A 12272-nucleotide genomic window follows, 5' to 3' on the forward strand; every position below is an offset into this window, starting at 1 on the left:
AGGAAAAGTATTTGACATTTCAGCCTTCAAAATCTTCACGACAGTGGCTTCAGTCTTTCTGTAAAGAGCAACAGAGGACACCCTGGTGTGATCTCCTGAGCACTGTTGTGAAATCAGGACAGCAAGACTGATGAAATAGTCTGTGTATCTCCTTCATACCTCCACCCCCTCACCCGATCTGTGAAAGTTTAGGCTACTACCAGGTTTGTGAAATGCCTGCTTTCCCTGAAAGGAAAACAGTAAGCTGCAGGATTTTCTTCTTTTTTTGTTCTCCTCAATGTTGTTTTACACAAGGCTACAGAGTAATTTTCTTAAAAGCATTAAAACACTCATGGGAGGATAGAGCAGCTAAAAGTATTTGTACAAACGCCTCCGTCAATTGGTGCAGGTTACTCCCGGAGGACTCGGCGTCAATGATAGGATGCATTCATGTATAATGGGTTCTTGACCATTAATAAGATCCGCTTTTGATTACATCCATTTTTTAACAGCTGGACCAGTGCTAAGTCCATTGCTTGATATAAATGCTCTCTCACTGTCCAAAAGTAAGACTCTTCACTAGAAACTGTAAAATCAATGGTTGACCACATTTAGCAGGTTAAGATGAGAAGGAATAAGTAATAGCATAATGTAGCATAATGCAGCCTTTTTCGTGTCTGAAAAATTGATTTCAGATGGGTTTCTTCGCTCTCGATTAAGCTCTGTAAGAAGACTCCTTATTGCAAAATGTCTGTATTTTTACACTTCTGACACTACCAAGTGGGTTTTGATGCAGATTAGTTTGCATTATCACTTATCACTGCTGTGTATTTTGTAGGGATATGAGGACAGGCTCATGATACTAACATTCATAAACACAGTGTTTTCAATAGATACGGTGTAGAAGTGTTACTGAAATTGTTTTGTAACATAGTTGGTGTGAAAACTTGAAGATAGTACACTGGCAGAACTTGAAGTATAAGAGACCTGTACTCACTTGCATTTAGTGTCACACCAATTAACAACTTTTTAATAAGATATCATTATTCAGTGCAGGAAAGTCTAGCACTAGAGTGAAAAATAATTTTGAGGCTTCTGGTTAGGTATTAAATATTTATCAGCTTGAGAAGGTTTTCTTTTTTCTGGCTGTTAAATTACTCCAGCCAGAAATAATTTTTATCCCTGAGACTCCCTGAAGTATTTAAAAAAAAAAAATACACTTTCTTTGAAAAGCACTGACCTTGTTTTCTCAAAACCTCCCTTAGAACCCAAGCTTTATCTTTCCCATCATCTGTCCAAAGTTCTTTGAGACACACCTTATCTATGATGAAAGTCAACCTTTCTGATTGCCACACTTTGAGAATTTTAGAAAACAAAAATGCATTTCCGCCGAAGTCCATTTAATTCACATTTATTTTACCTAGTCAGTGCCATTCCTGCTCTCCCCACAACAGTAAAATACATGTTTAAATATAAGATAAATACCTAACAACTAAATCCCTGTTCACCTACAGCAAGTAGAGTATTCTGGGGAAATGATCTGTTACAGACTGAGAGAGAGACAATCCCTAGGCTTCTGATTACTTATTGACAAGTACCAATCAATAAGGAAGTCAGCTTACATGTCTAAGAGATGCCCTTGAGGAAAATGAACATCACGTTCTTTCCTCTTTGTCAATACAACATGACTTGGGGGGCAAGCGATAGCATTGCTGTTACTGACTTTAAATAAAAACTGAGTAAGAGGGTAGTAACAGTTTCTCTTCACTTGTTTAATAGGGTTGAAATGTAGGTTAAGCACCTTATAAAATTGCTGCTTCTTGTCATCTTCAAAGAATCTGGCTGCTTTGCTGACAAATACGTCAGGAGTTTTCACAGAGGTTTAGCAAGAAGGAGCAATGGATGCAACCTGGATGACACAGAGCATTTCAAAATCCCCTTCCAATATTCTAGCTCTGCAAAAAACCAACTCATCAGCAAACCTAGAATCACTACCAAATATCCAAGCTCCTGTCTGTGTTCATCACTTATCACATGGGACAATTTTGCACTGTAGATATTTACCAAAAAAGCATAAAATGTGTAGTAGGAATATAATTAGAGCGCTCGGAAAGAAGGACGTTCAAAATAAAGGCTTAAATTTTGTGTGCTGTTTCTTGAGACAGTCAGGCACCCAAATGAGAAGGAAATGGCTTTCCTGGCACCATTCCCTTTAGAAATACCGTTTGTCCTCTGAGTTTTACCACACACTGTAGGTCATTCCTGGTTCTCGGGGAAAATTTGCTTTCAAGGTGGCAACCTGAACCGCCTCTTGGCACCTAACCAGCTCTCCTCCTACGGCACAGCCTTTAACGCCGGAATGGTTCTCCCCATAGTCACAGTAAGGAGGGACCGAAGTCTTATTAGCAGCTGACGTTTCTAATGGAGGTGACTCAGTTTCTTGGCAGTTTTGAATACAAGGGAGGCTTTTGAGATATGCCGGAAATAATGATCTCATAATGATCTAGGAAAGGGCTCTCAACAGATAAACTTGTTTCCTCTGACAGAGATACCAGAAAAGGAAACGCTTTTTTTTTTTTTAATAAGTTTTTCACCACGGTCTTTCTTTTTATTTTTTCTTTAATGTTTTTAGGAGGTGAAATTTCTGGAGGGGAAATAGGTTTCTTGAAATGACAACAAAGCCAGAATGTCACGTTGACTGCAAAATTCTGAAGAGGGAAAATAATGTTTAGAACTGAAAAGAAGGGACAAACAACATGATGATGTCCTACCCTGGAAGATACTCTTCGTGGTGGGTCACAACCCCATTGAGGTGACAGAGGAGGAACAAAAGCGATATCTGAAAGCGAAAATTTGGTTTTAGGGTAAAAAGGATATCACATTATAAATGGTCAAAGAGTGCATATACATGCATGTCATGGTACAGCTGCGTTAACACCATTGTTACCTGAGAACCCTAGCAAAAAAATGAGCGTAAACAAGTATAAGATTACAAGTGCATCGGGTGCCTAGACTCCACCTGTAAGAAATGATACCATATCTTTACCTGTGTGTATGCCTGAATTTACATAGTACAAAGTCCACTGAATAAAGGATGATACCAATTCATGTAGTCCATGACACACCGGTTACTGAGTTGGAGCCCTGAACAAAGGGCTTTGGCTAACACATTCCACTTACGTAGCCACCCTGCCTGCATGGTTTAGCTTTTCATGAAGCTCGATTCTGGCTGAACGATATTTTGGAATGATGGGTAGTTTTGCACAAAAAGGGAAAATTGTTCCAGAGAAGACTAAGGAAGAAAGGATGAGGTGGTGATAAATGTATCCAAGTAGATTGGCACTGACTGATTTAACCGCAGCATGTAGTATGTACTTAAGTACTTGCTGCTGGGAGTATAAAGGCTTTACAATAACACAACATCCATCACTGAAAGATAAAATGGAGGGATTATTATTTTATTTTTCCCAGGAGGAAATTGATGCCTTAGAAAACCACAAGACTTGACTCATCAAGTCATCACTGTCAGCAGGCATGTCTTTCAGACACCTCGCCTCATCTCACTGCGAATCACACACCAGTGAAAGATGCATACCACGGCAGAAAATTGCACCCTTCCTTGTGTGATAGACACAGTTTAAAAAATTACAGGGCCTGAAGCAACTACCAGATTAGAAGGAGAGCCTCCATCCAAGGAGCCTGTTTCGCATCACATCAGTGACAGCGAGGTGAGGATGTCTGGGAGCTACGGGTTTCAAAGCTCTGGGAAAGTTACTTAGCTAATTTGGCAAGATGACTCAGCCCATGTTTCTGGTAGTGCAAGAGAGTCTGAAGTTATGGAGGCTGCCTTCTGACAGGTCTGTTTTTGAAGAAAGCTAGCTTTTTTGGCGAAATGGTGCCAGAATCCCCATGAGAGGTCCCCATTTCCTGAGACGTTTGAGGAAAGATGTTGTGTTCCCTGTGTTTCAACCAGCATTGGAAATTTTCCTTCCACTTAGCGGGAGCTCGAAGGTGTAACTAAATTCCGGATGTTAGATAATTCCAATGTGTATTTTAAACCAGCCAGCCACAGGCAAGAAATTAGAGTTCAGGAACTTGGGATTTTCTTTTGGTATCTTCAGGTCATGCTGGAAATGTAAGCAAGCCGTGTTTCGAAGCTAGGTGGCCTACCTGATTTCATACACAACCATGTCATAGAAAGGTGTGACGAGGTGATGCAAAGATTCTCTGTCAAATTTCACAGTCATCTGCAATTTTAAACGGAACCATTTCTATAACGTCACAGTTGTCATTTACCTAACATCTTTCGTACCCAGAACTGGTCTACGAAGAGTGAGATTTTGACTGATTATGATGGAGTATAAATTGTCTCCCTTCTCCCCCCAGGGTAAATGCCTCCAGTTTAGGCATCCATCCTCTCTTCAGCTGCCATCCTTCTATGAGGCCATTGAACAAGAGCAATTTTGGGTCAGGGCTTTGAGGCCTCGAGGCTTGACGTTGTCTCCGTCTATGTTGAATTACCACACTGTCAGGCCTCCATGGCAACTCCATCACTTTCATCAGAACGAACCTCTGTATTGCCTCACACAAGAGTAGGCTTCAGGAGTGGTTTTGTGCATTTCTAAGTTTTCCTGTGAGGCAACTGCAGATATTTAATTTCCTTCTGATGTCATCTGGTATCTGCTGATGACACAGTGAAGGGAAGCGTTGAGTTTTTTTAGCTACTCAACTCACCCAAAGGCAACAAAGACAGTGAAAACTGAGAATGTGCAAAAGTCTGTTCAAGCTCATCTCTACTCTACCGTTCTAGTTTCTAGAAAACTAGTCAGATAATTGATAGATGTCGCTATGGTCATCCCATCAAGCGAATTACTTCTGCTTGAGTTTAAGAATGAATCCATCTGTGTTATCCAGGCTGAAACAATGGGAAGTCGGGTCAGTCACAATGTGGCCAGAAGCCCTCCCATCCTGTCCAGTCTTTTATAATGAGTTGTTACTGAAATTTGTTAGAATTGAGTCAGTGGCTCAAATGAGTCATTCAGAAACCTCTATCCAGTTCACCCTCTAAGAGACAAACATAAGATTTAAAACCTCATTTCACTTTTCAATAAATATGAAGGAAAAAAAACTGTGAAGAAATGCCATGCGTGATGTCACTGGAATACACAAGCTTTCCCAAATGCATGACAGTTTTTAAGGAAGAGCCTAATTCTCAGATTTGAAATGTGACTTAATAAAAATGCAATAATGCAGTTCCTTGCTTTGCTGTCCATCAAAGCTATCCAGATCAAGCCTCCTAAGATTTGCTGAAGATTACATGCCAGACTTGGAAACTCAACTTAGAATGTGAAAATTGCCTAAAGAGTGATCTTTTTGGCTTAGCCATCCCTAAGACTGAACATCCAGTATTTTAACTTGGTTAAAAGTTTTGTTACTGATGCATAAGCCAAAATACAGCTCAGCTGTTTCTGTCACAATCGTATTGTCTCTGAATAGCTAACAAGAGCGAAAGGCAATGATTTCTTTTTTGCCTTTGACATGAATGAAACTGAATTCACCTGGGGACTAGTTTCTGGATAAGAAAGCACAGTTTTTACTAAGCTACTTTGGAGAGCTGATTTTTTTCCTGTTATAATAATGAAGTGATATGAAATTCTTTCCCTTTCACTGTATGTGTGAGAGAATGTTCATCAGTGAAAGCAAAACACATTTAAATCTTCAGGGTTGAATGCTCCCAAGAGTATGACAAAAGCTGGTGGAGATACTCTTGGAGCCATTCATATTCATTCTGAACAAATATTGGTGCACAGGGGACATTTCAGATGACTGGTAAAAAGTGTACGTGGCACACTGTAAAGAATAAATGTGATGGGTTCGGATAATTACAAGCGTTACATAGACCCTGGGCAAAATACTAATAAAGACAGATATGGGAAACAAATAGAAATTAATTCATAGGTAGTAGCTTATGTAATGTCAATCAATATATTTTTAATGGAAAATAGGTGCATTCAAGCAACAAGACGAGACTAAAATGCAGTTGCTTGAGGTAGATGTATTGACTTAATACACATGGATTACTCTAAGTCATTTGATGTAGCCCTGCATGACAATCTGGTAAAAAACCCTAGTACTATACAAAATCAATTTACCTGTATCAAATGCTCTGCGAACCAATTAGCAGCTACATCAGCATGTTTCTACTCTCTTCTAATGGGTTATTTAATAGCTTCAAAGGAGCCAACACAGTTCAATGTCTTTATCAGTGATCTGGAAGAAAACATACTCTTTGCTGATAACTTTGCAAATGACACTAAAATTGCTGGAAAGGAAAGAACAAAGAGAACAAAACAACATAAGGGTATTTAACATGGTGCTTCAGATCTTAAGCCTTAAGCCAGTATTCAAGAATAGGATGAGTCTCAATGTGGAAGAGATACTATCCCCTGTCTGTCTATGGTGGGACTCTCTGAAGCCTCTGGTGCTGGCCCGGAGAGAGAGGGTGGTGAATGAATAGAAACTATTCTCTTATCCACTATAGATTCCCATTTTCCTCGTTTCTCTTATTTGCCTTACTCGGGGAAGGAAAAAATGCAAGGAATGGCCAGGCACAGGAAAAAATCATGTTCCAGGTTTGCAGTGGCTGACTCTGGTTTTCTATTAAATTGCTATTAATTTCTATTAAATTGCTTTTTCTCCTACTAGGGACAAAGGAGGAGAAAAAACACCTGCCTCATTTGAAGGTGAAAGCAGGAGAGGCTTGCTGGCCTATCTGTCTGCTAGCCAGCGGGAAGAGAGGGACAGGAGCAATGTGGATTAGGAGAGAGGGAAGGGAAAAAAACCCCAGCAAAATAGGACAGAAGTAGTTTTGGGATGATGGAGTGGGAACAGAAGGGTCTCAATGCACTGTAGTATGTTTCTCTCTGAAAAGCAGAATTGAAGCCAGGAAACCTGTGGAATTAAAAGTGATTGCACAGTTAAAGGCTGTATAAAAAGGCATGCTCACAAAATATTTACAAGCATTTAACTTTATGAATTTAAGAGTGAAACATCTATTTATGTATTTCTCTGCAACAGGTATGCAGGCACAGAACCAAAGCAGCAGGTGAGTGGATGCACTCTCCTAACCTTCCCTGTTAGTGCTTGGTGTTAGGGGAGGAAAACGGTGAATATTCATGGTTGTAGGTGGAGAGCCGTGCACAGGGCTGCAGTGTCCACAGCGTAGGTGGGACCTGCTGAAGGGCAGAAGGGACTAGGTTGCCCAAGGGGAAGGGGAGCATCAGGGAATTGTGCACAGCTTGTCAGATCGCTGGCCGATGGGCACACATGGATTGCGAGTGGAAAGGTGCGACACGGGGTAATCCAGGTCAGAGCATCTTTTGCCACATGGGGCTTTCTGCAGACCTTTTTACCCCTTGCAACTTCAAAAATGCTGTCGGGTATTCCAGCTTTGCCTCTGCAAAGTGTTTATACCTGTTTTAAGGTGACCCACCAAAGTACCACAACAAAGTCTGAAAGACATGTCCCTGGTTTTGCGCAGTGTATCAATTGCATATTGCAATCTAACAGGTCTTCATGGGGATCGTTTGTACAATTAAGCTATAAATAATTCAGTATTTGGCAAAGATTCCATCAATAATATTATGCAAACTTTTTTCTTTTTTTCTTCCCCGAATGCAAAGTAAATAAATATTTTATAAATGATCTCTCAGGTAGAGTGTTCAAGCTTGTGTGCAGACACAGAACACGTCTGCAACAAACAAACCGGAGAGGGGAGATGATTCTAGAAACCTTGTGTCTTGACTCCTAGAGATAATGAATTAATCAAGAGCAAAGATCTTTCATGTGTGTATTAGCCCCATATTAGTAACCTTAGCTTCCTGCATCTGTTAGAGGAGCATTTTGAGCACTTGCCTGTTTCCTGCCGCAACACAAGGGTAACAGAGAAAGAATTTCCAGGAGATGCGCACAACCCACGAAAGCAGAGCGGCTGCGGATGCCCACAGCAGCTCTGATTTCGCAAATCTGCAAACTCTTAACTTTATGCATATTAGTATTCCTCCAGATTGCATAAACATGTGCAAATGCAGAGGCAGAGCTTTAGCTGGCCTAAGTGCTTGTGATTTAATTGATCATTCAGAGTGGAGGAAAATCTTTATGTTATTTGGTAACAGACTACGGGGGAATGGATCTTTCCTCGTCAGTCACTATGCAACCGATTGAATCCACTGACAGCCTGAATTTCTCCATGTCTGTCCTTCTTTTGCTCTGCCCCTTTTCAGGCTCTCAGCTAATTTGATCTTTCAGCAGAGACAAACATTTCATTCTCACGTTCATGATACCTATTTATTTTTGAAGTGTTGCTAACATAGTTTTTCTTGTCTCTTTCTGTCTGGCCCTGCTTAATTGATGTAAAAAATAGCTGTCTAAAATATTCTTCCTTGAGAAAAGTTGCTGATTTTTCCCCAGAGAACTCCTTGTGTCTGTCTTCAGTCAATTCTACTCAATTTTGTAAGAAATATCCAACACTCCTTCTTCAGCGTGTGTTTACTTTCTCTTGTAACCATTGCAAACTAACGTGCCCTGGGAAAAGGAGTTGGATTCTTCTCATTTGCAAATACCATTAACAGAATTGTGGACCAAATTCCATATGCAGCTCCAAATTACACACTCAATTAGGGCCTGATCCAATGCTTATTAAAGTCACTGGAAAAATTCCCCCTGATTTTAATGGTCTGTAGCTCAGACCTCAGGGAATGGACATTTCCACTGCAAATGATCAGTTTAATCTTTGAGCACGCTGGAATTTACACAATGATAGACTCATAGGGCTGGAAAGGACTTCAGAGGTCACATCTCAAGGCAGGATCAGCTAAATTTATATCTCCCAACAGATGTCTAACCAGTTCTTAAAGGTCAGTGACTGGGACTCCATGGATTGCGCTTCCAGGCAATCTTTTTCATTAATTATCCTTACTCTTAAAAAGTTCTTCATATCTGGTCTAAATCAGTTCTTGCTCCGATCTACGCCCATTACTTTGTGTCCTATTCAAACTAAGCAAAAGCAGACTATTTTCTTTCTCTTTGCAATAGTTTTTCATGTATTTGAAGACTGTTACCCAACACGTGAGTCAATCTTGTCTTTCTGAAGCTAAACAACCTCAGTTTTTCAGTCTGTTCTCATGTTTCGATCTGTTTGCTGGACCTTAGTCATTACAGGTCCTCTCTTCTGGACTCCTTTCAATTATCCCACATCTTTCTTGAAGGATAGTGCCCAGAACTGGACACAGCACTTCAGTGCGTGTCTTATCATCGCTTAGTAGAGGGAAAGCACTCATGTGTCACGCACAGTCTCAGTTACAACGCTTGTCTTTTGATTCGACATTATTTGCTCCTATTTGCCTTGTGACCCATTAGAACTGAACCTAGGCATAATGTGAAAATATAATCTGAGGGCTTCCTGGGACTGCTCAGGAGATGTTAAGGACAGAATTAGCATTGCAGAGCTGCTATGTGTATTAACAGAGCAAAGGAAAGGGGAAATTTGAATCCCAGTTGCCAGATGAGTTCTCCAAACTGAGTCTGTGAAAGACCATGATGTTTGCAAGAATATCAGATTGGAAAAGACATGCAATGACCACAGGGCACCATCATGCTGTTTCTGCAGAATTACTTCTCAGGTTAAGACTGTTATTTAAGACAGTTTTTCTCTTCTGGAGGTGAGTTTCAACTACGTACTTAAGTTTGGATACTTAGTTATGCATACGTGATTTTTGGCTACTTTTCAGCAAAGCGTTTGTGCATTTTTAGAAATGCAACACCAGCAAACAACAATCAACACATACACATTCCGTATTTTGTGTATTGAATTGTCTCGTTACATCCCTCATGAATGTATATGAACTGTAAGAACCAGTTCTTGCAAGCGGTATTCAAAAATCCATTTCCTTAATAACTTTGTCCTGTATCAAAGGACTAATGGCTTTTAGCACATTTGAAATTGGCTCAAGAATCATTTAGTTCTTTAAATGCTACTTTAAACCACAAAGACAAGACACAATTTTTGTCTTGTTCCTACATAAGCTAATGCTGTAGGGCGTTTCTGTGTTCAGCACAACAGAATCAGGTCCAAAATATGAAAAGTACATAAAATTTTACACTACAGCTATTTATCAGAACGCCATTACGTGTTATTAGCTTCTCTCTACTTGAATGTTCAACAGCATTGTATGTTTTTATAATAATGTCACTAGGTAAAGAAATACACTATAGTTGAACAAACCTGAAGATATTCAACTAAGATTTACTTTTCCAGTCTGTGGCAACATTTGAGTAACGCCATAAATCTTCAACAATAAGTGTGGACTGCAATTTTACCTGGATTTACAAAATAAGTAGGCCTAAAATTATATATGGAACTCAAAAGCAATCAAGTAAATGATGACTAGAGCCTCCTGTATGAATAGTTTTGTATTTCAGAAAATAAACTGCAGCACCAAAAGGCCAGGAATTTCCTTAAAGAGAAATTAAAACATACTCTTACCTTTATGCCTTTGCGTTTTGCAATATTCACTGACTTAGCAGTGTGGGATGCATGAGATACTTCACTGAGTGAGATCTAGAATTTTCCCATTAACACGACAAGTAATGTGGCACTTGGTTGCTTTTTCTGACAGTCTTAGTAACACCAAGAAATTGCAAAGAAGGTCGTGATACTGGTTTATTGCAAGACATTTTCAAGTTCAGAATTGGTGGGACTGAATAAACTACCTGCATACTAAACAGTGGAAAACAGTATTACAAAACTGAGTCTACTCTGCTATTTCTCAGGTATAGAGAGAGCTTACTTAATATTTAATAGCAAACAATTTTGAAAAAAATGTCAAGCCATCTCCAAACTGAGATATTATAACAATGATACTGAATTCACAGTGTGAAAAACATTAAGATCTACAAACACATAGGACAAATGTTGACCTCAGAATAAGCAAATGTTATCCTTTTGCAAGCAGTGATGAATATACTGAAGACACTCCTGGAATGACATCATGATCTCACCAAAAGCAGTGAGAGGATTTCTACTGACTGCAAGAGATCGAAGATTTCATTCCTGAACTGTGCTATGAGGTGTTAAAGTGAAATGAATCAGATGTTGGAGAAGGTTGCCAGATATTGCTGATCAACAGCACAGGTGTTGCTTAATACAAAAAATGACATGAGTCTGGATGAAATAAAAGCATTAGATCAGAAATGATACTAAACGCAACAAAACAGGTTAATGCATTATTAAGGTCCTCAATGTGTTCAAACAACAACAAAGACTACATTAAAAAAACATGTTCATACATAATTACCATTAATCCACCCACTCAATGTTTACGTACCAACTTTGCCATTACTATAACACAAAACGAGCAGATTGAAGCTGGACAGGCGAGCACAGAGCTGGGCTGCCCCGGGGAGATCTGTGAAATCTCTGTCCTCGGAGGTTTTAACGACCCCACAAGACAAAGCCCTGAGTGACCTGGCCTGAATTCAGCTTTGACCCTGCTTTGAGTTGGAAATTGAACTGCGTCCCTCCTGGGGTCCCCTCCAGCCTCAGCGATGCTGTGGTGCTCCTTCTGTGAGTCACAGCGTACTTGCGGCTGTGCCCTGTCTTCATTCACTGCCTCTCGATATGCTGGTGATAAGGATTAACCCAGTCCTTCCCCAACCCATGCACATCCCCTGATGTCAGGTATATCTATCGCGCAACCATGTCTAACAAGGTGTTTGCACTGAAAACCATGCATGGGAAAACCTGTAAGACCTGTTGTCATATTAAGGAAGGATCTTAACTTCTGGTTCACCTTGGATTTTCTTATAAAAGAGATGAATAAAAGAATTAGAAAACAGAGGTATTTCTGTCTTCTAAACCTGCACAGAGGAAGCTTCTTTTGAATTTGTACTCTTTACTGTTATTTTTTAACCCCATTAAAAGCAGAAAAGATAGAACCTTTTGTGGCATTTAGTTGTGGCATTTTGCAGCAGTTCGCTATGTCTTGATTCTTTGCAAGCCAAGACCCAGAAGTTCTTCTGGTACATAATCACTAGGTAATTCTGGAGCTGAATTATTGTTTCTGAGAAGCGTACACCGTGGCTTAATGTTTGGTGGGTTCATGAACAGAAACAGAGAAAGAGTGGAGGTAATAGACTAAGTGTCCATGTTAACAGAAGAAGAAAAAACATACCCTAAGACAGAAAAAAACTATCTTCCAGTTTATCTTCCAGATCCCAAGGGTAAGAATGCATAA

General features: G+C 39.8%; 1 protein-coding gene across 1 annotated transcript in view; it reads left to right on the forward strand.

The window, feature by feature from the left end:
* Window positions 1–3081, forward strand: part of RAB31 (RAB31, member RAS oncogene family) — a 71883-nt gene extending 68802 nt beyond the window's left edge. Inside the window, exon 7 of the mRNA XM_075142095.1 lies at window positions 2612–3081. Within this exon, the coding sequence (XP_074998196.1) occupies window positions 2612–2652 (41 nt within the window). The 3' untranslated portion in view covers window positions 2653–3081. The remainder of the gene's footprint in view (window positions 1–2611) is intronic.
* The last annotated feature ends 9191 nt before the right edge of the window (window positions 3082–12272 follow it).

The sequence above is a fragment of the Calonectris borealis genome, chromosome 2 (genome assembly GCF_964195595.1).
Source record: "Calonectris borealis chromosome 2, bCalBor7.hap1.2, whole genome shotgun sequence".
Lineage (NCBI taxonomy): Eukaryota > Metazoa > Chordata > Aves > Procellariiformes > Procellariidae > Calonectris > Calonectris borealis.